The sequence below is a fragment of the Ananas comosus genome, linkage group 19, assembly GCF_001540865.1.
Source record: "Ananas comosus cultivar F153 linkage group 19, ASM154086v1, whole genome shotgun sequence".
Classification (NCBI taxonomy): domain Eukaryota; kingdom Viridiplantae; phylum Streptophyta; class Magnoliopsida; order Poales; family Bromeliaceae; genus Ananas; species Ananas comosus.
Window position 1 is genome coordinate 9854694 of NC_033639.1, and position 27709 is coordinate 9882402.

Genomic DNA, 27709 nt, shown 5'->3' on the forward strand with positions numbered 1-27709 from the left:
AAATAAAAAAAATAAAAATAAAAATAAATTTTAAAAAATTGTGGTTTTGTCACGTCAGCTTTAAATCGTGGGGATTAATATAGAGTTTATAGATTTATAGATTATTGTTATTAATTATTATTATTATTATTATTTTGGTTCGGTTTGGTGAGAGGTGGTGAGTACACTTTGAACTCTTCTTCTTCTTCTTCTTCGTCTTCGTACCACTCTCGTCTCAAACCCTCGTCTCGGATCTCGGAGACCTAAAAATGTCGGCGTGGGGCGACGCGGCGTTGGCGGGGAAGAAGCCCCCGAAGCGGGTCGGGGGAATGGAAGAAGCCCTCTCCATCGCCTCCGATCTCGGCTTCTCCACCCCTCCCTTCCAGGTCCCCCATTCCTCCCCACAATTCCTTTTTTCCCCCTATTTTTCTCCTCTCTCTCTCTCTCTCTCTCTCCTGCTACCTTTCGATGGTAATTTGGCCTTATAAATGTTCGGATTTTTTCACTTGTTCTATCATCTATGTGGAGAGGCGAGTTTGAATCTCCTACTGTGCTCTTTCTATGTTGAATTGTGAATTCCCGTACCAATTTGACGTTTATTTTTACTAGCTTTTGGTGCTCCTCCTTGTTAAATGCGGCTCCTTTTTGATGCTAAATATCGCACTTGTTCTCTGTGGCGAGAGGCGAATTTGAATCTTCTGTTGTGGCCTTTCTGGGTTAAATTGTGATTTGTTGTACTAATTTAGGCATTTATTTCCCCTTCATTTTTTTAGTAGATTTTAGCTCTTTTCTTCGGTAAATGCAGCTCTTTTGGATGATAATTTGGTCTTAATTTTGCGATCGCACTTGTTCTATGTGTGGAGGCAAATGTGTATCTCCTATTGTGGTCTTTCTAGGTAAAATCATTAATTCCTATGCTCATTGAGGTGTACAATCTGTTTTACCTTATCCTCTTTGTTAAATGCGGTTCCTTTTGATGTTAATTTGGTCTTAATATTTGGGCCGGCACTTCTTCTATTTGGAGAGCAAATGTGAACACTCTATTGTGCCTTTTCTTGGTTAGATCGCGTATTCCTGTGCTTATTGAGGTATCGTATTAATTTGAATTCATTAATCTGATACTTAGCATTGCGGTTCCTTGTAGGAAGATCAAACCAACTCCTTTACTGCTGAGAAAGGCGACGACTTGATAGAGATCTTGAGAGAATTGACTTCTGTACAACGAAACATTGCTAATTTGCAAGTTGAACTTCAAGGGCGAAAGGTGCGTATGTAGTCTCGCTTTTGAAATGAATTTTCTGTTTACTTCTTGTATGATCTATTCGCTTTGAAAGAAACAGGCTTTCGTTTAAGAAGTCATGTGAACATATTTATACCGATTTACTTTTTTCTCTGGTATTGTAATTTCATTAGTGTTTAGACCTCTATTCGATCACCTGGACATGATAATGGATCAGAGATTAAGATTTAAAGCTTAATTTTTTTTTAACTATCATGGCGAACCTTTGATTGCACTGTTAAGGGTGAAGCATTGTATTCTCAGCTAATTCCATTGAATAATTCTTGTTTAGTATGAGCTGGATTATTTTTTTTGTTAATATTGTGGATGCAGCTTTATTTTATTCTTTTGCAAACCGGCTTTATGATAAAGTGATTTGTTATGCGTTTGTCAATAAGCAGGACTAGTTTGCATGAATAGCATCACTTTAACCTGTTGCTTTCCTGATGCTCTATGCAAGCTACGAGGAACGCAAGAAAGGTCATATGATGCGAGTTACCTCCAGTTTGCTGATTGTAATAAATGAATCAATGAAACCAGCTTTTTTTTTAAAAAAAGTTTCTTTTGTTTCCTTTTCTTCCTTTTTTTATTTGTTGTTATGCCTATGCTATGAAAGTTGGCTTCTCTTAACTTCAGGTTTGATGTTATTTATGTTTTAGTCGTACTGCCAATGAGTATTAAAATATTTCTTCATCCTCTCCTCTAATACAATAACTTATCCTCAACTAAATTTTGAAGTCATGAATCATTGCTACTTCCCTATCCTTTTTCAGCCATTTGAATCTTACTACGTATTACTTTTCAGTTTTCAGTTGTCATTTGATCACCATTTCAATTTTAACCGTAGATTACTTTTGTCATCCCAATTTTCCTAATATATTTTCTTGTGAATTACTCAGGATGATAAGACCATTGCACATCTGACACATGTGAGTGAAATGGAAAAGAAATGCGAGTCCTTGGCCAGAATTACTGCTATTCTGAAAGATGTAATTCAAAACAAGGTAAACAGGGCTTAGAAGAAATTTCTTTTTGTTTCAGCACAAGGTATATGTTCTATAATGCGGTCCATTCTTGTAACAAAATTTCATTCGACTTTACAACTCCATTTATCACGGGTATAAGAATTTTTAAATATACTTGCTTTGCTGTGTTCATCTATGCATTAAAACTTGCAATTTTGGCAGGATCGCATCATTGCTCGACTTCAGCAACCGTACTCTCTTGATTGCATTCCGGTGGAAGCTGAATATCAGGTAGGAGGTCTAAAGCTGCACACATGATATAAAGAACACTACAAAGCTAAACACTTCAAGTAGTATAATACTACAAATTTTATATCCTAAGGTTCGGATTGGCAGGAGCTTTTAATTCTGCTGTTATGAGTAGCCGTTCATGAAAATGTTAAAGAATTTTCAATTAGTTTTGCCCAACTGCTTCCTGCTGCAGCAGAATTAGAAGCTTTTGATAACAGTTTTTTAGGGCTCTGTTTAGCTTCTCGCTATGGAAAGTGCTGTTTACTTTTGCGTTTTGGAATGAAATATCTGTTCCAAAAGCCAGGACAAACAAGCACCAAGTCTCAGGAAATGTATTACTTCTCAGTGCTTGCCAAATCTCCATTTCTACATGGTTACTTTTTGAGATATTTTTCCTTTTTTAGTTTTCTAATCTTCCTTTTGATTTTCGTACTTGCGATTCAGAAACAATTCTCGGAGTTGTTGATGAAGGCTGCTAGTGACTATGGGGCTTTGACAGCATCTATTGCTGACTTTCACTGGAGCCAGAATTTTAGAGAGGCCCCTTCAGTTTGGGGGGTAAGTTCTGAGTACTTGTATAATGAAATATTTCTACTAATACCTTACGATTTTTTTTTTTTTTTTTTTTGACTTTAGCTAGAATTTCAAAACTTCTGAACCAAAAAAAAAGAGAAAAAACTAAAGATTATGCATATAACCTGTAGGAAATGCTTCGTCCAATACCTGCCGCTCTCGCGTCGTGTACCCGCTTCTTCGAGGCAATGTCTGCTACGAGAGACTCTTTTGCGACCCTCCAACAGCTTCGCGTAGGCAGTTCTTCTATTCAGCATTCCGAATTCTCAACCCCTCCTCAATGGAGAGACGGTGCTGCAGGCGATCGAATACTTTGATGGCTAGGAGGCAGGAGAAAGAGCGAAAGATGCTATGGAGGAGAGTAAAAGTAGTTTGGTGAAATAAATCACTTAAGAAAGGGGTTTGTGGATTGCAAAAGCATCTATTGTGGCTTCTCTTGTAAAGTTATGGAATTCTTTTGTATCATAAACCACAAAAAGGAAGCAGGATTTAATTTAGTTTTCTTCTGCTTCGTCTTCGGCAAATTTGTGAAAGTATTTTGGTTTATTAATGTTGTATGTTGCTTATCCTATTCTTGGTTCTAACCAGTTCCTATGTGTGACATTTGTGTACATCAGTGTAAATATAGATATGTAGATTGTTACCAAGGACAAAAAAAAATTTGTATATTTTGCGCGCCAACTGGTGGGAAAATCAACATAAGCTTAAGATCTTTCTGATATTTGAATTTGAAATTAGTTGGCCAGTATTGTTTCTGATACTTGAGCTTCAAAATATTTGCTCAATTTTGAAGTAATCTTTGTTTCAGTAGTGTATGATGCTACTGATGATGTTCCTACTGTTTTTAAATTTTCTTTTCCATCTTTGTTTTGGTTGCTGAATTACGATTTATAAATGGACCAAATTGCATTACTCTGCAAGCAAAAGTAAAGCTCATATAATTTTTTCTGTTTTTTATTTTTCAAAAACTACTTATTTACAATATTTAAACGTCCTAAATCTTATATTCTTCAATCATGTATTTATTAGAGTAGGAAAATATTTCTACAATCGTTAGGCGATTCAATTTTTTTTTAAAAAAATATCTATTGATCATCAAAACTCAATTCTAAATCAGGAAACATACACAGTGAAGATGCTTTTAAACATGTCACACCAACGTACGACGTTTAGTGCAAGCTTTGACTAGTCAAAGAGTCAAAGTCAAAGCTACAATAGTTTTCGTACAGTACCATAGATGGAAAATTCACCAGCCTCCAATCAAACTGGGACACGTGTCACGCCGAATACTGTGACCACAATTTGCTTTGATTGTGGCCCTGTTGTTCCATTTATTTATTTATTTGTTTATTTTCATTCCACAATTACTCCCCTCGCTCTTTATTATCCTATATGAAAATGTGTGGCTCTTATCTAAACTATGTATTACTGACTACTTTAAAAAAATTTAATTTGCTTCATAACCTATTAATTTAATTAATTTTAACTATTTAATAATTTTTTAACTTTAAAATTTAGATGTGTTATCTGTTTTTACAGACTTAATTAATATATTTTATATAAATTTTGTGACTATAAATTTATTAAAATAAGAAAGGAGCCTAAATTCTATATCGAAAAATTATCAAATTACATACATCATTATACATTGATGAATAACTCTACTAAAATAACACTTCTTTCTTTAGTAGCTTCAATTTTGGATGGAAATTAAACACCATTCTCATTTCCTCTTCTTGCTTGCTTAAAGCTTCTACCTACATATATTAGGATTCCCAATACTCCTAATTAAGCAACTCCCTTTTGGATTCATTTATTTTTTCCTTTCTAGTTGAAACTTAGATACTACCTACCCAGGGAGTGGACAATATTTAGTTCTAACTAAGAATGAAAAGCAAGTTTGAATCAACTTTGTTTCTTTTTAATTTCTTTGTTGTGTTAATTCCTTATGCTCACTCACAATAAAAATAAGCTTGTATTAAAGAAGTCAAGGTGTACAATTTATTCAAGCAAGGACAAGTCCTTCGGAGAAAATAATTGATCGACAATGCTAATTAAAGGATCATCTTGTTAATAAAAAAAAGACTCGAATATTTGAAATTATTCTCAAACTAAAAGCCTCAAATCCTCTGTAAGGGACCGTTTGATTAGATGTAATTATAAATACAGTATATATTGTTAGAGATGCATGCAGTTGAAAATGCAGTAGTTACAATTATATACATTTTGTTTCGTTGGATGTAGTAAAAAAGCGTTGCAACTATTTATAAATAATTTATTTGGTTGCGTGCAGTTTAGAAATAATTTTTAGAATTTTATTATTTTATATGTATGTGATGGTAAGATTACCTTTAATATAAAAAAATATATATTTTTTGTTTAAAACATATTTAAAGAGGTAAGATTATCTTTTATTTTTTCAAGTGCTGCAGTTGGATTTTCTCCTACAGTTTTTACTACAACAGTTAAAATTAAATATATCAAACTAAATACCGAATTTGTATTTACATATAGTTATAACTGTCGTGCAGTGACAACTACATACAACCAAACGACCCATAAATTGCAATGAGAGGTACATGTACTCGGACACAAGCGATTGATGAATCAATTTTCCTAAAGGTAAAAGGATCGATTACCCATAATTGGTACATTCATAAGTTTTATGTGGTGATTGTATGAATCAAGAAACAATTGATCATTCTCTTATTAATTAATACCATGTGTACGTGAACAAACAAATTAATCAACATTTTAAGGTACGTGTAGCACACGGTACACTTTAATTCCTAATGTACCATCAAACATCGGCTATTAATTGATGACAATGGAGAGAGATTTGACCATTCGAACCGATCCATCAAGAGAACACTTTACGTCTTTTACATGAATTACTACTGTATAGGCAAATTTATACAGCACTTAATTTGGACTGTGTATACAAGATCAAGTCACAAAAAGGCTCCATGTAATGCAAGCGGACACATCGACACGCGCTCCTTGCTTGAAGCAGGAATTGAACCCGAGTCACATTTATATTAGCGGTATTCAATTACGTACGAATTAGAAATTCTCGCTCTCTCTCTCTCAAAGATACTTGTAGGCTGTTCCACATACGCACTCTTTGTTAGAAACAGGAATTGAATCCGAGTCACATTTATGTATATACCAGAGGTACTCAATTATGAAAACGCTCGTAGACTATTCCACACAGTACGTACTCCTTACTTGAAGCAGGAATTGAATCCGAGTCACATTTATACTAGCAATATTCAATTACGAATTAGAAACTCCCTCTCTCTGTGTTGAAGACGCGTGTAAGCTGTTTCACACACGTACCCCCTACTTGAAGCAGGAATAGAACTCGAGCCACATCACGTAGACAATAAGAAGGTATCACGCAGCTACTCTAGATATCGATAGCGGTGGTGTCAAAGTTTCTCAACTAACTAGGCCCACTAAAGTGAAAGATGTCATCTTCCATTTATTAATGCATACGTACAAATGCTTTGTAATTAGGCCATTATCATTATATTCTTGAGCTCCCATTGTTAATTTGTTCCCTTCTCATTTTCATCTCACACCTCATCGAGAGAGAGAGAGAGAGAGAGAGAGAGAGAGAGAGAGAGTTTGTGTATAGAAGTATACAACACGGCAAGCAAATATTACACTAATTAATGAGAACGTCAAAGAAAGGGAGAGAGAGAGAGTGAAATAGTTAAAGTCGGCACCGTCTTTCATTGACAAGCACGACGATTTTTCTTTTTTCCATCTCCAAATATAAATCTCAGATGTTCACTTAAGGTCATTTTATCTTTGGTATTTTGCGTCGAGTCATGTCCACCACCGGCCCTTAATTTTGACCAATTAGGGACCGATAAAGTGCGAATTTGAAAAGTCGCAATTTAATTTGATCACGAGTATGTTGTGTCACATGTTAAAGAGAGTTTAGTGTATATATATATATATATATATATATACTATTTTATCGAAAATATAGAGAATTTGATGTTTATGACTTTTTGACTCTTAAATCAAGAATTGTACGGGGATGAATGTGGTCCCCTCCTAAGGTTGAGTAGTACGCTTAGAGTTCAGTGGTCCCCACAAGATAATAATATTAATCCAAATGTTAGAAATGATCAAAAAAATTTATCTGAGGGTTAAAAAGTCAGAAGCATCAAATTTTGTATGCTTCCAATTGTATAGTAGCTCTACTCTATATATATATATATATAGAGAGAGAGAGAGAGAGAGAGAGTAGGGCTACTATACTCTTATATAAGTATAGAGCCCTCGTACTCATAAATTGTTTTCGATGGTGGAGATTTAGAATCGACGATTTATACTGTTAAATATGATTTAAAGTATTCAAAACTTTTAAAAAATAAATTTCGTAATTTTTCGAAATCATAATAAAAGGTATAAAATGAACAGTCAAAATCGAATGATGTCTTAAAAATAAATGATTGGATCCTTTAATTTAAGATCGGAGTTATTGATCTTTATTTATATAGTGAATAGAATTTTTTATCAAAAATTCAACCAATTTTGATTGTTTTACACCATTAAACTAGCAAGTATTTCATACTGCCCATTAAAAATTATCAATTTTAATATTTTATGATCGTAAGATAAATGATGTCAAAAAATTATAAAAATTGATTTATACAAATTTTAAATGCTCTAGATAACATTTAAACGGTATGGATTGTCGATTCGGAAACTTTATCATCAAAAATCACTTATGAGTATGAAGACGATCGTACTCATAAGAGTATAATAGTTGAACTCTCTCTCTTTCTCTCTCTATATATATGTGTGTATGTGTGTATTACATACTGTATCGATGTATGTGCTTGCGTACATACGCATATGATTCCCAATAAACTTTAATTTAGGGGTGTAAACAAGCTGACCTCGAGCTCGACCTTGATTTTTATTTGGACTATCACAACTTGAACTTGTTTAATAATAAAAGTTGCTCTGTTAACGCTGTTACTCAAAAGATCAATTTATTAAGTAATTGCCAGAAATACATATATATTAATAATTTCCCTCATATGCATGCATGATGAATATATGAAAACACATGATCTATTAAGAAAATGGCTTAAATTGATCAATTAAGAAATCATATGCAGAATGAATATGAAAATCACATAAAATTTATAGATGAAGTAGGAGACGATAGTTGAAGCAGGAGATGGGGATTTAACCATTATATAATCACAAAAATTTAAACTAGTTAATTAAGCATCAAAGGTGATGATTGAATCCATAATCTCACGAAACGAAACAGTTTAAAATTAGCTCTGATACTATATATGTTACCGAAAGATCCATTACCATGTTGGAACTAATTGGATGGGGAAGTAGTAAGGCAATAGAGGTAAGGTGGATTTCGAAAAAGCCTATGATAGGATACACTGGTCCTTTCTTTTTAGCATTTTCCAATGGTGGGGATTCGAAAAAAAATGGTGCGGATGGATCGAGCAGTGTGTGTGTAACGCGAAAGTAGCTATTTTGGTCAATGGAGAGGCGACCAATTGGATCAAAACTCAGAGAGGGGTACGTCAAGGGGATCCATTATCTCCATTCCTTTTCTTGCTGGTGGCGGAATGCCTTGCTAGAATGACCAACGAGGCTACTGCCAACAACCTACTTGAGGGTATTGGTCCATCCGACAAGAGTAGAACTACCCTAATACAGTTCGCGGATGACACCTTCTTCTTCTCTGCGGCTAGAAAAAGTTATATGAGAAACCTAAGGCTGATGTGGCACCTGTTCGAGTGGGCCTCAGGGTTGAAAATAAACAGAGAAAAGTCAGAACTATTTTACCTTGGACAGGTTGAGGGCAAAGCGGCAAAACTGGCAAAATTGCTCGAGTGTCGAGTTGGGACCCTTCCTACCACTTATCTTGGGTTTCCCCTTTCCCATAAACCCCCAACAAAGGAGGTTTGGAGAGGGATCATTCAGAAAATCCAGAATAAAATTGACGGATGGCAAGCTAAACTCTTAACTAGAGGGGGTAGACTTATCCTGACTAACGCTGTCCTTTCAAATCTGCCGCTTTACTTCTTGTCAGTGTTTAAAGTACCTAAATGGGTGATCAAACATATTGAAGCCTTACGTGGAGACTTCTTCTGGAGCGGCGAGAGTAACTCTGCAGGTAAGGGATGTTTGGTGGCATGGAGGAACGTCTGTGTCAGCAAAATGGAAGGTGGGCTGGGTATTTTGGACGTAGCAATAATGAATCAGGCACTACTGGTCAAATAGTGGTGGCGATTTTATACAGCACCCCACCTTCAGTGGACCAAGATTATCCGCGCTCTATATTACAATAGAAGGCGACCCATGAGGGACGGAAAATCCTTCAGACCACACTCATATTGGTGGAAGGGAGTCATTCTTACTAAAGATATTTTCAAATGGGGAATCCAGTTTGGGTGATGGGAGCTCTATTGACTTTTGGTCGGACCGATGGTGTGGGGAAATGACCTTACTTTCGTCTTTTCCGGAAATCCACGCGATGATGGATCGCAAGCTACTAACGTCAAGGATTGCTTCGGAAGTGATGATTGGAATTGAAATAGAATTCTGGGTGGTGTAAGTGACGTGGCGAACATTAATACTGGACCAGGTTCCAACCTATTGGCGCTAAGGGAAAGGGTTGGCAACTATAGAGTAGTGCAAAGTCCTGACACGATTGGGTGGAGATGGAGTAACAACGGAGTATTCTCGGTCAAATCGGTGTACAGAGCGTTGAGTGATAGGGGTACGAAGGATGGGCGCGCTTCCAAGATCTGGAAGCTCCAAATTCCCCTCAAGGTTAAAGTGTTCTGTTGGCTGGTCCTTAAGAAGAGACCTCTTACAGCTAATAACCTTGTGAAGAAAGGTTGGACCGGAGATTCTGGCTGTGTGCTGTGTAGGGTAGATGAGGAGACAGTGGATCACCTGTTCTCTCAATTCGTTGTTACAAAATTCTGTATGGTGATGATTCGAGAGGGAGTTCAGGCTGGGGAGATAGGAGAAGATGTACGTTACATCTGGGATAGGTGGTCGGCCAAGAAAGGGCTGCATATTAAACAGAATAGCTTACCTGAATTGGTCGCTTGCTAGTGGACCATTTGGAAGGCTAGGAACGATTTGATCTTTCGAAACGTCCATTTTGACCCTGTTATGGGTGTTCATAGGATTAAGCAGCTACTGAAGTCCTAGGAACCCCTCTTACGACNTAGAAGCAAGGTTAATCTAGTAAATCATTTGTGTGTATTACACAAGGATTATTTAGAGACCATAGATTACTTATTCACTAGTGGTGTTTTTTTTTTTTTTTTTTTTTTTTATAGAGGCCCGGGTTGCCTTACTTCTGTAGCCTAATTCATACTTTCAATGAATGAAACAGATAGCTTACTACCTTTCCTCAAAAAAAGAAATATATATTAACAAACGCCACTATCTTCTTTTGTTTCTTTTGTTTTTGTTTTTTTTTAAGTAGAATATATAGAATTATCTGTTAGGCAAAACTATTGATAATTCCAAGCCTGGTTGTCCTTGTCCACTTGAGCAAAGCAGTGTGTGCATTAATTTGATAGAGAGTTTGCACCATTTTTGACAAAGAAACGTGTACAAACATTGAACAATTAATGTCGCCTTATTCTCTCTCCTAGCCTTTTTCGTCTAAGATATCGTCATTGTAGCTGTGCGGGGATTATTAAGCCACAACTACTGCACCATTGACTTGAGACATTAATTTAGCCCCACACAAGCTTCTTATATATATAAACCACATGCTGTAGTGCGAACTTAAATATTATAAATAAATAAATAAGCACTCAAGCATGCTTGTATATATGCATGCATGAGAATCATATGCTCATTGCTATATATATATATATATATATATAGTTTTTTATCACCATATAGTAAATTTGCTAGTGGTTTTGGCCATGATATTTATAGATAATTACCATTCATTCCTACACTGTTAATTGTTAAAATTTCCAATGATGTAAGTAATGAAAAAAGGAGAGAGGTTCCTTAGTAAGTGCATGCTAACTAAGTGCTTGTTTGGTTCCACTTAACAACTTGTTTTTATTAGACAAATAGTGCAAGGCTTTTTGGTGAATAAAAAGTCTGAAGCTTTAGCAAAAAATAACGGAAACTAAAATGAATTAATTCAAAAGGTGCTAATTATATATATGGACCTTTGGTTTTGTTCTTCTGCTCTTCGTTTTAGCAAAAGTTTTGAAGGATATTTTAATAAAAAATAAAATTACTATTGGTATTTTAGGGCTTAAGTTGAATAACACTATAGAAGCTCCTAATTAATGGTCTGAATAGGGGTTCTGCATGAAATGGTAGGCAAAGTTAATTGCTTATTTATATAAACTAATCATCAAAAAAACTAAACAAAATCCTTTGTATATGAATCCACTTTTGCAATTCAATACTAGGAATGGAAAAACTACATGTTGAAAAGAAAGAAAGAAAGAAAGAATCTATACACCCTGCTTAGGTCCATGGCAACGATGGAATTCCGAAATTTTACCAAGGTTAATTTAGTCCTTGTACAAATTAACTTAATTAGAAAACATCACAATAACTTTATATAGTTAGATAACCCTAGCTATACCTAGGTATAGCCACTTTTTCTGAAGCTAGGGTTTGGTGCAACATTTTCTTCTAGGGCAGTGAAGTTATATATGACTTGACCTAGTCAAAGAGATGAGAGGCTAGATAACATACACACAATAATTTTCTTCTATTACATCAGTTTAAATCGAATCAAAAATTAAATTATTATAAAATACATTTTATTGCAACAGTTTACGCTGCTGTAATATTAAAAATCATATTATTTAGTTGTATATTACTATAAAATTTATAACAATGATTTGCAATAGTTCTTGTTTGTGGTAAAATATTATTACTGCAACTAATAGATATCAATTGCAAGAAAAAGAATGAATTTTTAATAGTACTACAGGATAAATAAAGAGGTTCCATAGTTTTTTTTTTTTGAGAGAGATAGGTGGCATGCTAACTGTTTCGTTTATTTCATTTAAAACTAAAAAATTTAACTGAAAATGTGAATCAATTTGAATTCAAATTTGGAACTTCGAGTACCAACTATCAAACCTTTTACCACTTGTATTAGGGACAGTCAATGGTTCGATAGTTTTTTTTTCGTATGGTTGGTGTGTATGGGGCCTAACTTAATTATCACCAACAAAGTTCTTATGATCACCTTCAGGAAAAAGCCTTTAGAACTAGAGAGAGAGAGAGAGAGAAAGGGAGAAAGAGAGAAAGAGAGAGAAACAAAGGTGAAATAAGAGATATGATCACCATGAGAGGGTTAGAGAGGAGATCAGGAGTGAGGCAGTACAACAGATCTCAAGTCCCACGCATTCGATGGACCGAGGAGCTCCACCGCTGCTTCGTCAACGCTGTCGATCGCCTTGGAGGAGAGGATAGTAAGTTCTAGCAAGCTTGAATATAATTAGCAAAAGTTTAAACCTTAATTTTTGCACTTTTTATTTGATTCTCCCTCTCTCTCTCTCTCTCCTTCTCTCTCTCTCTCTCTCTCTCTCTCTCTCTCTCTCTCTCTCTCTCTAGTTATCATGTATACATGTGCACACACAGTGTAACATATATGAGAGTTGATTCTTGAAGAGTTAGGTATGGTTATTGGTGCATGCAACTTGATGCAGCAAATTTATTACCATGATCAAGTACTCTTGTACTTTTGTTTTCTTTTACTTTTTGAAACATATCTAACTATAATAAAATGAACAGTCAAATAACTAATATGAATCTATTATAACTTCGTTGAATAGATGAGGACATACTACAAAAAAAGCTGCAGGAATTTGATTAAGGGTTATACCAAAGAACATGGCACAGAAAATTAAAATTTTTACTTTTTAAGTGGATCATATATTTTAGTAACTCACTTTTGCTTTGTTCCGAATTTGCTGAAGCTATTATGAGTACCTCTTAGATTGATCTTTTGGGTCTCAACCATGCCCGTGACTGAGGATTTGAAAACTATTTTTGAGTCGTTTCCTATTAGATCGCTCTTTTGAAATAAGAGTTTTTCTTTTTTCATCTTTTTGGTTGAGGTGAGGGGATTGGATTAATTGATTCGATTAATAGTTGCAAAATATGATCAAATGGCATCATGGCTTAATTCTCTCACTCTCTCTCTCTCTTTCTTCTTCTTTTTTTTCTTTTCAAAGTGTATGCTAAACTTCTAGTTTAGATTCGAGTTCAAAGGATTATGCATGTTAGGGCACAAAGTATATAATTATCTAAACCTTATGATTCGAAATTTGGATGGTGAACTCTTTAAGCTACATAGATGACAACACTAGGAATCTGATATAGGCAAACCTTAGTATGAGAGGTAATTGAAAACTTGATTAATTATCAGCTTAAGATAAACCTTGCTAACAAATTAAATCTAAGGAACTATAACTTTATATATATATATATATATACTTCTAAATGATAAATAATAATTACCAGCTTAATGAGATTGAAAAATACTAACAAATCATATTGATCATCACGATGGCGATGATCATCGTCATCGATCATCACTGATGCTAGCTCATCCTTATCATCCTGACATTGTATGTGTTAATTAATTTGTTCTTCATCTTTTCACAGAAGCAACACCGAAGCGAATTTTGCAGTTGATGGGAGTGAAGGGAGTAAACATATCTCATGTTAAAAGCCATCTTCAGGTATATCCTCATATCCTTCAACTTAACCATTTTTTTTTTTTTTTTAAAGGTTGCTAACTTATTGCTCTTTAGGTTATCTTTTTCCCCACTCTATCCAAGAAATATATATGATTGATTTTTGTTAAAGCACTTTAATTCATATTGTTGGTATCTCATTTAAAAGCCATCTTCAGGTACATATATTTATGTTCCCCAATGTAATATCCTTCAACATAACCGTGTTTTCTAAGCTACCAACTTACTGCTTTTTAGGTTTTCTTTTTTCCTCTTTTGTGCAAAACTTCTTAAGNGTCATTAGGATGATATATATATATATATATATATATATATCTCTCTCTCTCTCTCTCTCTACTCTTGTGAGTATAGAGTTCTTCGTACTCATAAGTTGTTTTCGATGTTGGAGCTTCCGAATCGACGATCTACTTTGTTAAATATGATATAGAGTATTTGAAACTCCTAAAAAATAAATTTCGTAATTTTTTGAAATCATAATAAAGTCTATCGTAAAGTCTATCAAGAGAGTATAAAATAAACGGTTAAAATCGAATGATGTCCTAAAAATGGATGATCGGATCCTTCAATTTAAGATCGGAGTTATTGATCTTTATCTAGGTAGTGAATAAAATTTTCTATCAAAAATTTAACCTATTCAAATTCTTTTACACCATTAAACTAGCAAGTATTCCATACCAGCCGTTAAAAATTGTCAATTTTGTGACATTTTGATCGTAAAGTAAAATAATGTCAAAAAATTATGAAATTTGATTTCTATAAATTTTAAATGCTCTAGATAATGTTTAACGGTATGAATCGTCGATTCGGAAGCTCTATCATCGTAAAAGCACTTCAATTCATATTGTTTGGTATGTATCCACCATTATTGCATGTTCCTTGTTATCTTCCTGCTCCAGTGTTGCATCTATGGTTACATGGGGTTCTTTAGAAAATTTAAGATTAGTCTTTTTTTATAACTAAATCAAACTTCTACAATATGATCATCACATATAATTTTCTTCGTAACTCGGAAATGGACAAGGAACATTTACGGTGGAGTGTGCAGTAAGTGGGGAAAATATGAGGTGTTGTTAGGGAGCAAAGAGTATTCGAAAAAGGAAGACGGGGCTTACCACTCTTGACTGCGGTGTGGCGCGGTATTTGGCTTCAAAGAAATAATGTCATTTTTCAGCGAAAAAAGAGTAGTAGATCACCAATTGTTTTCCTTTTTGTTTTGCTGGACATCTCGTGATATGCTTAGTTCATTTACGTAATGAATGAAGCAGATCGCTTACTACCTTTTTCTCAGATGAAAAGAACTTGACGACTCCTCATCTATCCTTTTGATCATTCTTCGCAGATGTACAGAAGCATGAGCAGCCATGGAGGCCTAAACACTAACTCAATTCCGACGGAAGGCATCGACAAATGGATGAGCGCGGATTGCAGCCATCTCCCTGTTCGAGCTTCGGAGAGTCGCTGCGAGTATCCACCAATGATGAGCTCCATGCTCAGCTGCAACCATTCATACAAAATGTTGGTACTAAGTTTCCATGCATTCTTGTGTGGTTGGCTAGAAACTAGGGCAGCTTCACTTATACTCGCGAAAGAATAATAAACCAATTTGTCATACAAAAAATCTAAAGCTTCTAAATGTAGCCGGAAGCGAACAAATTTTATACCAGAAAACCGACCGTCCCTAGCGCAAGTGCCAAAGGGCTTGGTGGTTGGTACCCGAGGTTCCAAGTTTGAATCCTAATTGATTTACATTTCCAGCTAAATTTATTTCTAAAAAGAAATAAACGAAGCGAATAGCATATTATCTTTCTCTCCAAAAAAAAAAAAAAGTTTAAACCGGGAAGGAACTCAATTTGTAGCTTCTATACCTTTGTTTCTACAGAAACCGTGGAAAATATCACGGAAAAGCAATTAGAGTACTCAGTAGGATCTTTTTTGAATAGCTTGACTCAAACAATACGTTTCTGTAAATAGTCAAAGCCGACCCGACCTGCTCAATTAGGTCCATCTGGTCCGGTTTTAAATTGGGCCAGGTCTGTTCATGGTCCGAGTTTTTTTTTTGTTTAAAATTGACCGAATCTGATCCAAGATCTGGCCCATTTAACCTAGGCACAAGCCCAGTCCGAACCATTTTAACCAGGCCCAACTTGGGCCCAACGATCTCTAATTGTTGTTAATTGCCCCCTAATTTATTGTTCTAGCCTATACAAAGTTCTTCTCTAACTTTACCATATTCATGTGATAGCTGCAGTCAGTCCCTAGAAGATGTTTTCAGAGGCTGGGCTTCAAAGATGACAGGCTGTACTCCCAGTAGCAGTCGCTTTCTCAGCACAAGAGATCAGGTCTGCCTCCTACTCTAAAGCAAACTACAAATCAGACATTCAAAGTTGGAAGTTGCAGTAAAAATACTGATGCATTTCACATCTCTGTGCAGTTTTGTTCAGCTGGACTACATGATCAAGTGCTTCAGGAGCAGCTGAAGTGCGAGCTAACCCTCTCATCCTCCGCGCACCGAATGCCGACAAGATGTGAAGAGACGAGCGAGATAGGCTCGAGCATCGAGTTTGATACGGGTGAAGAGGTCCCGAAGACGGTTAAGAAGAGCCCAATAAACTTGGAACTGTCGATCTCGTCGCCCTGTTGCTCTTAATTTTGTTTAGGAGAATATAGAGCGCGTATATAGAGCATAAACTTGTATAGAGTGTCCGACCTTATGCACAAAGTGAATGATCAGATTTTATATCATTTACAACATCTGCTCTATCAGTATTACTGTCCAGTTACAGCAATAGCTTTTGTTAAATGAAGACATTCTACATGTGTGCACGTGTTTGTGCGTGTAGATTGTACAAATGATCTCTCATAAAAGAAATGGATACGTAATTAATAGAATAATATACAAATTTTGATCTAAAACAGTAGTTACATACAGAAGGATAATACTTCCCAGTAAAGAAAACATGTAGGAAGAAGAGCGAAGAAAAAAAGAAAAGAAAAGAAAAGATTACATTGATTATTCAGAAACTAATACCTTGTGCTCCTCCTGGTTTCTTCCTAACAAAACCAAAGTTGTTTACTGTACAAAACTTCAGCAGCAGGAATATCAAATGGTAGATGCAGCGCGACGAATTGCTGTCACTTTTCTCTTCACTGAGTTGCGAGAGACCAGAGGGCATTTGAATATCGAGCACTCGGCATGAGAACTAGGGAACAATGATCATGAGGTAAACCAAGGGTTCTTTTTTTTTTTTTTTTTTCTTTTTTCATATATACAACTCGAAATACATGCATTTGCATGTCTACTTCTCAAAAGTTACAATTTGCGCCTATACTGAAAGAAATATATGTACACCCTCACAAGTTCCATTGTACACCTACATCCATAGAAATTGCCAAATATTTTCGTGAGGTCGCTCCACCAAAAAGAGCTTTTTCCCTCAAAGATGGGTTTTCAAAAATAGGCCATCAATTTACATGGCTTGTTTTTTAGGTTACAAGTGCAACTTGAACATCTTGAGGGGTATACCTGCAAATATGGCTATTGTCAAGGGTATCGAAGAAAATTGTAACTTTTGACAGTACATGTGTTATGGAGGGACTTATACACAGAATCCCGAAATTGTGCATCGAAAATAACCATTGTCATCACCAGATCACAGAACATACATCATAGGAAATCCCATACTGGTATTGAACAATGCCCTTGATCACCGCTCTGGTGATCCAGAGGGGGATTCGTCCCGACAAACTGTAGGGCGTGCATATCAGGAGCAGCAAAAGTCTGTAACGAATCGAGAAAAATGCAATTACACATTTTTAATTGATAAAAGATGAGTCCATATAATATCTCATTGATTCTAAGAGAGGATATGCCGTTACCTGGGTTATATTGGCATTTCCATGGAATGGCTGTTGTTGTAAGGTAGAAGACGAAGAATCCTGGAATAAAAAGATACATGATCAAACAGAGTTTGTTGACAAAAATGGTTGAGAAAATTTGATGCCATAGTTATAAATTAACCTGGTTAAACTGTGTCAGTGGATGAAAGCTTTGTGTAGCACCAAGACCAAACTGATGAGCAGTTAAATAGGGGCCCTGCAACCAGAAAATGCAAAGAACTTAAATGTTTGAAAGTCAGAATAAAGAAAAATAGACAGAAAGAAAGAAAAAAAGAATCAAAACCAAAAGGCATTTACCGGCATGAAATGACTTTGTGCAAGGAACTGATTGTTAGGAGGATTCCTTGGTTGAGGGGGAATGCCGATTGGTGCTATATGCAGTTCATCATCCCTTGGTACAACCTCTACCTCCTCAGATTGACCTGAAACCATTTGTCCAGAAACCAAGTGATGATCATGTTCAGGATCTTTGAAAAGAGAAAATCCACTAAAAAAAAACCAGAGTAGATTTCCACCAACCTCTTCTTATTTTGTGTCCCTTACAACTTGTCTCAACCTCATTTTGTGATTTACGGCTTGCGCCTACAATATTCTTCCTCTTCCCACTAACCTTCTGGTTCTCATTACTATCATCGTTTTGTATCCTTTCACACTCAATCAAATTATGTGATTGCTCCTTTGGGGCGTTTGAGAGACTCGGTTTCGGAAGGATCCTTGTTTGCAAAATTTGCTCCACCTGCTCTAGAAGCTGATCTGAATGGTTGACCATTAATGTAAATGTATCCACATTTTCCGCAGCCTTTGCTGCGATCTTGTAGAAAATGCGGCATAGAGAGCTATACCGTTTTGGTAAAGATGCAATTGGACTTTCACCTTCAGCTGTAACCCCGCGATTTTCTCTTATGCTTCCATTCTTTACATCTTTTCTCCACCTCCTCAAAATATACTGCAGAGGAAGTTCTTTAACACTTCTTAAATCAAGTACTTTCAGCACATGGCAACACTGAATCCCAACAACTTCATATTTTCTACAGCTACAAATAACTGTGCCTTCTGACGGATCAAACCTAACAAACTGCTCTTTAGTTTTATTCTTAACAGTGACCACATAGTCAGATAAAGGCCCAACTTCTCCACAGCAGTAAACAATGCAATCCATGAATAGCTCAAACTCCCTTCTTAGCATTTCAAAAACTGCGGGTGTGTAGACATTTGCAGCTTGCCACAGCAGCCGCAGGGGAGGTACTCTTGCGGTACCATTACTTGCTTGATAATCAGCTTGTAGTTCCATTTGTCGCCTCTCGTCGACTAATATATCATACATTTTTAAAGCATGCGAAAGATCTTTGTCTGAAGCCAACCACTCTTTTAGCACAACGCTCAAGTTTTCAGCTCGCAATGTGCTTTTTATATCTGCAGAAAATGTTTGACGGCCATAAGCTAATGCCCAGTTCCCCTTTTCCTCGAATAATTTGGCTAACCACTCATTATCTTTAAGGTTATATTTCTCTAACATAGAACTCCAAGCTGCAAGGAACTCTTCTTCTTCGTCAAAATCATAGATACATTGGCTTAAATCCCGTTCAAAAGATTCTGAGCCTTCAAAAACATTAGCTAAATGTTTAACAGCACTCTGATATATTTGCCACATACAGTAACGGTGTACAGTGCCTGGCCACTTAGCAGCTATTGCCTCACCAATATCTGCATACCGATCAGTCAAGATTGTTTTTGGTTGCTTCCCACCCATTGCAACTTTAAAAGTCTCAAACAACCATTTAAGCGATTCTACAGTATCATCATATAAAAGAGCAGCACCAAATATAATAGTTTGCTTATGATGATTCACACCTAAGAACAAAGAAAATGGCCTACCATAATCATTAATTTTGAATGTTGTGTCAAAACATAGCACATCACCGAAATAGTGATAGTCCATCATGGATTTCGTGTCAGCCCAGAAAAAATTCGTCATTTGGTCACATTCATCAACTTGAATAGCATAATACGAAGAAGGATTATCAAATTTCATCTTCTGAAAGTATTCTAATAGGGTTCTCAAATCTCCAACCTTTATGTCCTTACACCTTTTTCCCCTAAGGTAGTTCTTATATGTATTAGGAATCAGACTAGAATTTTGACCGCTTCCAGTTGAGACCTTAGACAATGGCTTCTGTGACTTCAGCATTTGAATATCAAATGGGGCTGCAAGTGGGTGGTTATGATCTGGGACATATTCGCTTACGCGATATTTACCGCTCGATGTGATTTTAATGGCCATTCTTGCAGCACAACCTGTACGGGTTTCAGGTCGTGGTCTCTTAGCCTCATTTTTTGGGCGAAAACCTTCTTTCGAACATACATAGACTCTTGATCTAGTGATGTTTTTTGCGGTTTTGTCCCACCATCCTTTACGAACACTGAAACCAACACCAACAGCATATCTAACATAATATTCATATGCCTTATCCTCATTTTCAAACACCATACCAACAATTGGGACTCCTCCAGAGCTCGCAATGACTTCATCAGGTAACATGGGCTCCTCTTCTGTCGTTTCTTCCTGCTTATTTGAAGCCTAGAAAGATGCAATAACAAGAGATGAAGGAAAATACATGCGAACAGCTTTTTATGGATGAAATAGTCTATTAAGCACAATGTGGTAGAATCAATAAAAGAACATAGTATACATCTACTTCTTCAATTTAAGAACCTCTTAAAACGCTGCTCAGGAGCATCAAAGCATAAAATTTGCTCTATAGATCAGAAGATCAAAAGCAAGATTTCATGTTCACTAACGATGTGGAATTCCTTTCCCTCACACGACAACTGAAGTTATACGGTCGGAAGGAATGATGTACCGTAAAATGAAATAGAGATGCAACTGCATGAATACTCTTGTATATAGCCTCTCTGAATGTATTTCTGAACATTTCCTAAAGGCCATTATCAAAAATAATAATAAAAGGGATAATAAGATTTTTTTGAAAAAAAGTTATTTTTTCTTTAATAAAAACAGCATACACAATCTATATCTAAAAATAAAAAGAGCTAAAAAGAGAAAAGTTAAGACTCTGGAACTAGTTTACCATGGTGGAACAAAGCACAGAAAATTGGACTAACTTCCATAGAAAGAAAATGTTTGTTAAGTTAAATGCAATTCCACAGAGAATTCTTCAGATTGTTCAATTATGCAAGAATTAGTAATGTACATATTTTCCTACTTGATTAGCGCAATAAACAGACAAACATTGATTCAGGAAATCTGCATAAACAACCTGCATCTCGTCTTTACGTAAGAATTTCCCTCCAACGCCTCTCTGCCTTCTTTCCGCAAGAGCTTGCCGAGACGGAACCTGCAAGAAGAACACGCCAATCCAAGCATGAAAGTTTAAATTCAAAACGAATAAAATACTTCATCATCTCATTTTCCCTTTCCGGAACAAAAGTGCTTGCATTGAAAACACTACCTTAATGGACCTATCCACCACTTGCCTACTGCTTCTCTTCTGCATGTACTTCATAATTATGTCCCTTCTCTCCTCATGGCTGTAGCGTGAAACCTTAATACCGAGCTCCCTCAGCAACCGGGATTGGCCAGGGTTCGACACCAACGGCACCTTCTCCCCCTTATTCCTATTGCCCAATTCAGCCGAAATCTTTCCGGAATTAGCAACTTTCTCTGCCAAGGTGGCTCCTTTGACCCCATTTGCTGCCCCATCCTTATCAGAATTGTTCTCAATAGCAATCACCTCCACGACCTCAGCGTCCTTCTTCTTAGCTTCTTCTGCTTCTCTGTGATCTCTCTTCTTATACGGCCCGCGCTTCTTCTTCATGGCAGCGCCATCGGAGGGGACGGGAAAGGTGCCTTTCGAGCACATGAACCGCTGCATGAGCAAAATCCGGCTCACTTTGGAGCGCTTCCCCGAACCAGTGTTCGTCGTGAAGCCCATCTTTTCGCTGTAGGCGGCATAATAAGCCTTGGCGGCGGACACGGAGTCGAACTCCATGCCCACCGCCGGGACCAGCCGGCCGGAGGATAGGGTTCCGGCGGGGTCCGGCGGGGGCGCCAGCGGGTGCGAGTGGTCCAGCGCCACACGGGACACCGACCACCGCCCGTTCTCCTTCCGCACCACCTCCATCATCGCCCGGCACCGCTCCTCCCCCACCCCGCAGCCGCCGCCGATGGCGGCGGAGGCGGGAGACGCGGCGGCGGCTGCGCCGCCTCCTCCTCCTCCTCCTCCTCCCTGTCGCATGTGAAGGAAGCTCCGCATGATGTAGGCCACCCGGAGGGCGTACTCGTTGTGGACAACCTTGCCATCTCCGGGGCAGGGCGGCGGCGCCGCCTCCTTGAACTCCTTCAACGCCGCCTCCGCGGGTGGCTCCTCGACGTTCCGGGGTTCTAGGGTTCTCTCACCGTCCTTCTCCGCTTCTTCTTCTTCTTCTGCTCCTACAACTCCCACTTCCCCAGCCATTTCTCCGCATCCTCCCTTCGCCTCGCCCCTTTTCCTTAGGGCCTCGTCGCTGATCTCCGCGATCAGCACCATGGACACACGGAAACAGCAACCGATCGACCCAAATCGAACGAAATCGAGACCCTAAACCATCCAAAAAATTGCAGCTTTGTAAGAACCCTCGGTACACGAAACCCTCGGATCGGGATCGGGATCGGGATCGGGATCGGCGGAAACCCTAGGCGGAGAGGAGGTCGGCGGAGCGGGGCGGCGGAGGGTCGGAGGGGAGGGATTGGGGATGGGGGGAGTGGAACAAGAGAGACGGGTCGGTGAGCGAGCGAAGAGGCGACACGTGCCCTCGAAGCTCGAAAGGCGACCGGTAGGCCCGGTGCACGGTGCGCGGGCACGTGCTTGTCGGACACGTGCCGCTCGCAGGAGGCAACAGGCCAACCGCTCTGTATTGGGCCAAATTGTTGAGCACATTTGAAGATCATGGGCCCAATTATAATTATGGTAAAGTCCAAATCTCATTGGGCTATGAAGGGGCCCGTTTGGAGTTAAGGTGTTGAGAGAGTTTATGCGCACGAGCGCGCGTACGTAACATGGTGATATTACGTACAGAAACAAATACTCCACATTACGTGTACTCGACCTTAGAATTTTGCATATATATATATATATATATATATATAGAGCAATGCCACATTAATCTCTTGATTCTCGTATGTGTTTCGCGCTTTAGGAGAAAGTACAAGTATCCCATTCCCCACAGCATCATTCGCTAACCAATTTCTTAAAAAGTCACACAATTTTCAATTGCAGGTGTATCTTACTTTGCTGTAATTCTCCACGCAATGAATGCGATGAGGTGAATTTTTTCGTCGCTTGTGTGAGCACTCCAATGTTTGTTTGTTGGCAACTTCCCACCTTTTTCTTTAACCAAAAAAAAAAAAAAAAGAAGTATAAGCTGCGCAGAAAAAGAAGTTCCGAATCGGATTAACAAATATTTTTTTTTACATTTACTCTAAGATTTTGATGTTTCGTGTGGTTTTAAAAATTTTTAAAACTACTAAAACTGAAACTGAAATTGAATTTAAAATCGTCGAATTTTAAAAGTCCGCCAGCAAAACCACAAAAGGGTCAGAAACCTGGAGCCAAACCCGAAAACCCGAATCCTAGCTAGAAGGTGCAGGAAAAGCAACCCATTAATTAACAAAGTCTAAAAAGAGTCTAAACCAAAATCACGAGAGGGTAAATATTGTACCTTAAACCATGCATGTAATAGAATATCATAAATCTTAATAGAAAAAAAGGCTTAGTTCTAATTAAGGAGAAAATTTCCTCACCAACAGTGATTCATGATGGATTTTTATCAGACAAAGCATATTAAGCCATAGAAAATGGTAAATATACAATTAAAATGGTACCATAGGTTATTATTAAAATTGATGTCAAAATAAAATCATATATATATATTCTGCAAGAAGCGGAGAACTAAATCACCCCTGCAGTAAAAGATCATACGAGAGTTTGAACCTGATGTTTTGAGATATGTAAACAACATAGAATTTAGCACAAAGTAATTAATCAAATCCCCACACAGTTCTCAATGTGGTATAATTAATAGCTCGAGTTCAAATGAAGAGATATATACACGTAAGAAAATATGAGAATGTGGTCAGAGTGCATTAATGAGAGCAGTTACAATAGATATCCACACTTCAATATTATGTGCCAAAAAAGATTCAGGACATTAATTTTTAAAGATTGATGAGTTTGAGTGCACTTGTTAGATGCTACACCAAATGCATGTGCCTCTTTTGTTGCCTGTTAGTGACCCAAAGCTACTGCTTTTATTGCTTTGAATGTATTCTCTATATTTGAAAAGGCTTTAAATTAAGATGCATTGTGTACTTTTTAAGAGAGTTAGGTATGCTAAATAATCGCATTGCGCCACGTAAGAGAGAGATTTGTATAACTATGCGATGTTTCACTAATTTTTTTAACAAATTTAATTATGCTATATATGAAGTGAATATATGACCTTGTCACATGCATGGTATTGTTCCTTAATAACTAAATTGGATAAACTTAGTATGATTGAAAGAATATATCTTTGGCTTGCTGCTTTAAACTTTTCAACGTTAAAATTGCTGATATTTTGAGTTAATTATATGTACCCGTAAAAAAAAGAAAAAAATTCTATCATAATTTAAGGACAAGTGTATGGTTTCACGGGGTGTTCAATGTAGTTGCATCATTAATTGGCTTATCATTTTCTCAAAAAAAAAAAAAGAAAAGAAAAGAAATGGCTTTAAATGCAAGTCCTTTTCATTTATTAATTATTGTTGATTATCTCTCTCTCTCTCTCTCTCTCTCAAACATCCACCAGTGTAGTTCTCGATAATAAATATAAGTTGGAAAAAAAAATATTTAGTATTTTTTTATTATTGTACTCTTTAAGATATTGTTTTATCAGATTCTTTTAATTTTGTTACCTTATGTTAGAAACTTTGTGAATAAATAATGGTGCAAGTCCCATGCAAACTCAACTTGCACTCTACAACTTTTTATTAGAAGCCCTCCATATATGGTATGATGAATAAATAAATTAGTGAATAAGACCATGAGCATTTAATTCCACCCCCTTACTCCCAATTTTTTTCCTCACATCAATCCATTTAGGCAGGTGAGCAAACAAACTCTCCATCCACCCCACAAAAGCCAAGTGAGCAACCCAACAGTGTTAGTCCTACACAATCCACACCCCTTTGTATAATCTTTTAAATGGCCTTAATTTCTTCACCAAGGGCCTATTTTTCAAGTATATATATATATATATATGCTAAAGAAAGACTAACAACTTGTTCATCAAAAATTCTCCAAAGACGTCTTTGAATCGTACGTAAATCTTGTTTCTTTCTTATCAATCTGAAAGTTTATTTTGTTGTCTAACCATTGAAAAGATATGCTCAAGAAACGCTAAATATCTATTTAATTTTGTGGTACTTACTTTTTCTTCTAATAGCAAACATTTTTAATAAGGTGTTTTACATAAAACAATTCTAGTACTTCTATTACAGTAAAAGGCTGAAACAATAATCTAAGTTTCCAGTTCAAAAGCTCTTATTTGAAAGCTTTGATCCTACAGAAAGGAATTGTCGAAGTAATTTTAATGTAAGGCTTCTCCGATTAACACTATCAGAACAACACTTTATCAAGCAGCATGTCAGCCTAACATGCTGTAAAACCAATCATATGTCCAACCCCATTATGAAAAGACAATGTGTGGGGGACTCACATTGTAACTTTGGTCAATGGAATTAAGGGGCATCATCAAACACTCATTAACTACACAAAGACAATGGTGGGGGGAGGTGATGCAATGGAAATTAAATGCCTTGTGTGGAGGTTGAGGGTGCCTTGGTAGGGGCCCCATGGGACCCAAATGGGACCCACATTAGTTGGGTCAATTAATAGTGGCTTTGTTTGGGGTCACTTTTTAGGCCCTTCTAACTTAATTGTTTGTACCTTTCTCCATAAAGTTTGACAACTTCTTATGTATGATGATGTGTGTAATAAATGATGGCATATCTTGTAACTTAATTGGACTTGTTGGGTACCAAAGAAAAAATAATAATAATAATAATAATAATAATAATGTTTAGCACCTCATTAATGAGGTTGCTTGGATCATAAGGTTTAGTTACTACCTGTTACTTTTTTATATGACAACCCTGATACCACAGTATATTTCATAATTTTTAGGTACAGAATGATTTTATAATATTAGAGTTATTATAATTTGAGAATAAAATAATTATAAAAAAATTATATTTTTATGTTTTCTAGTGTATGTAGTAAATAATGGTTGATATCTAAAAAAGAAAAAACAACAATAATGTTATTATCCAATTTCAATCCGAAATTTTAAATTTTTATACTGTGTGTGATAAGATAAAAAGCAAATCAAATTAGAAGTAAAAGTTTCAGATAAACTCCTAACAATAAATTAAGACTCTAGAGGAACTTTAGAAAGTTTAATTTTAGCAGTCACATCACTACCAAAACCTTATTGATCATATCAATATCAAACACTGCTGGGAGCATTTAATGCATCTGATAAAAAATACAAAAAAAAAGAGTAAACTATATATAAGTATCCTTTTCATAAAGATTTAAAAAATAAAAAAAAACAATATATGATCTTATTTTCACAATTTTTTTTGGTCCTTTTTTTGAATGGTATCTATATATTTTCACATGTTAGGATTTTCATAAAGTCAACAGTCCAATGCATTCGTTTATAACAAGCTACCCTTTGCTGCCCCAATTATTGTTCAAAATATTTTTATTCGAAATAAATAAAAAACATGTATGAACAATATGATTTTGTGATTACTAAGTTTGCACTGATCAATTAAATTTTTTTAAGAAAATCTAAAGGGGGAAAAGGTTCTTTATTGAATGCAAAATATTAAAAATATTATTTTTTAAATATTAATAGGCAACAAACAATCTTAATTCTCCAAAATTTTAAGATATTAAAAAAATTATTATTTTTGATATTTTATATTTAATATTATCTGTCTTAAACTCATGTTTTTAACGCCAGGTATTTAAATATTTGCGTTGTAAAATTCCGCTCTTTGGAGAGGATTTAAGTAGGATTTTAAGGCAATATATGGGAAGCACTAATCTCAAAGCATAGGGTGGAAGAACATATTTACAGCATATATATATATATATATATATATATATATATATATATATATGATCATTAATTGGAGTGAGTCACGCATAAATATAAGGTAGTGGTTAGTATTTTGACCTCTAAATTTGTATAGCCATGGAATATATAGATTATAAATATATGTACGTATCTCCATTGAACATGCACTTGCATCTTTTACTTTTTTTTTCAAAAAAAAAGAAATCTGGGAGACTCCTTATTTGGCAATTGATTTATATGTGTTTCAAAATAAAAAACAAAAAAAAAGAAGAATTAGATGTGATTGATTTACTGATTTTCCGATAAATAATAGATTGCTCATGATCTTAATTCTGTTAATTTGTTATTTCACATAAAAATCGACATATTTAATCAAAAAAATTATTTATAATTTTTACTAAAATATTTATCAATATTTTGCGGTAAATAAAGTTGGAAAGAACCACTTTGCATGTATATAATTTTTTTTTTATATTTTGATGTATAAAATTACCTACACAGAGAATTTACATTGTACGCAATAATAATAAAAAATTACAGGTACGTGAAGTTGCATTAATAGTGTTTATGTGTTACAAATAAAGTAAGTGCCAATGTAGAGGACCCATAACAATAACAATAATAGTTATTACAAAATATTTGTTTATAAAAAGAAAATAATTTAAGCAATCATTAAATAACAGTATCTAATACCTTATATCATTTAATACACCCACTCAATATTTATATTCCCCCATTTATTTAATTAATTAATAAGCTCATTTAATTAC

At 36.0% G+C, this 27709-nt stretch overlaps 3 protein-coding genes across 4 annotated transcripts; 2 read left to right on the forward strand and 1 right to left on the reverse strand.

Moving 5' to 3' along the window:
* On the forward strand, nt 132–3747 carry LOC109724584 (AUGMIN subunit 2-like). Its single transcript, XM_020253452.1, has 6 exons — nt 132–365; nt 1124–1243; nt 2158–2262; nt 2446–2514; nt 2959–3072; nt 3219–3747. The coding sequence occupies exons 1-6, from the start codon at nt 249–251 to the stop codon at nt 3402–3404; spliced, it is 711 nt and encodes a 236-aa protein (XP_020109041.1). The 5' UTR covers nt 132–248; the 3' UTR covers nt 3405–3747.
* Nucleotides 12326–16619, forward strand: LOC109724741. 2 transcript variants are annotated; one of them, XM_020253664.1, is made up of 5 exons: nt 12326–12566; nt 13765–13841; nt 15196–15371; nt 16099–16195; nt 16288–16619. In XM_020253664.1, exons 1-5 carry the CDS (start codon nt 12431–12433, stop codon nt 16501–16503), a joined length of 702 nt encoding a protein of 233 aa, XP_020109253.1. In that variant the 5' UTR covers nt 12326–12430; the 3' UTR covers nt 16504–16619. The 2 variants fall into 2 exon arrangements, with proteins under 2 accessions (XP_020109253.1, XP_020109254.1); XM_020253665.1 differs by having other exon boundaries at nt 16105–16195.
* On the reverse strand, nt 16737–22522 carry LOC109724740 (protein FAR1-RELATED SEQUENCE 5-like). The gene is made up of 7 exons (XM_020253663.1): nt 21224–22522; nt 21032–21109; nt 18273–20331; nt 18051–18175; nt 17875–17949; nt 17733–17792; nt 16737–17634 (listed from the first exon to the last, which is right to left on the reverse strand). Exons 1-7 carry the CDS (start codon nt 22298–22300, stop codon nt 17521–17523), a joined length of 3588 nt encoding a protein of 1195 aa, XP_020109252.1. The 5' UTR covers nt 22301–22522; the 3' UTR covers nt 16737–17520.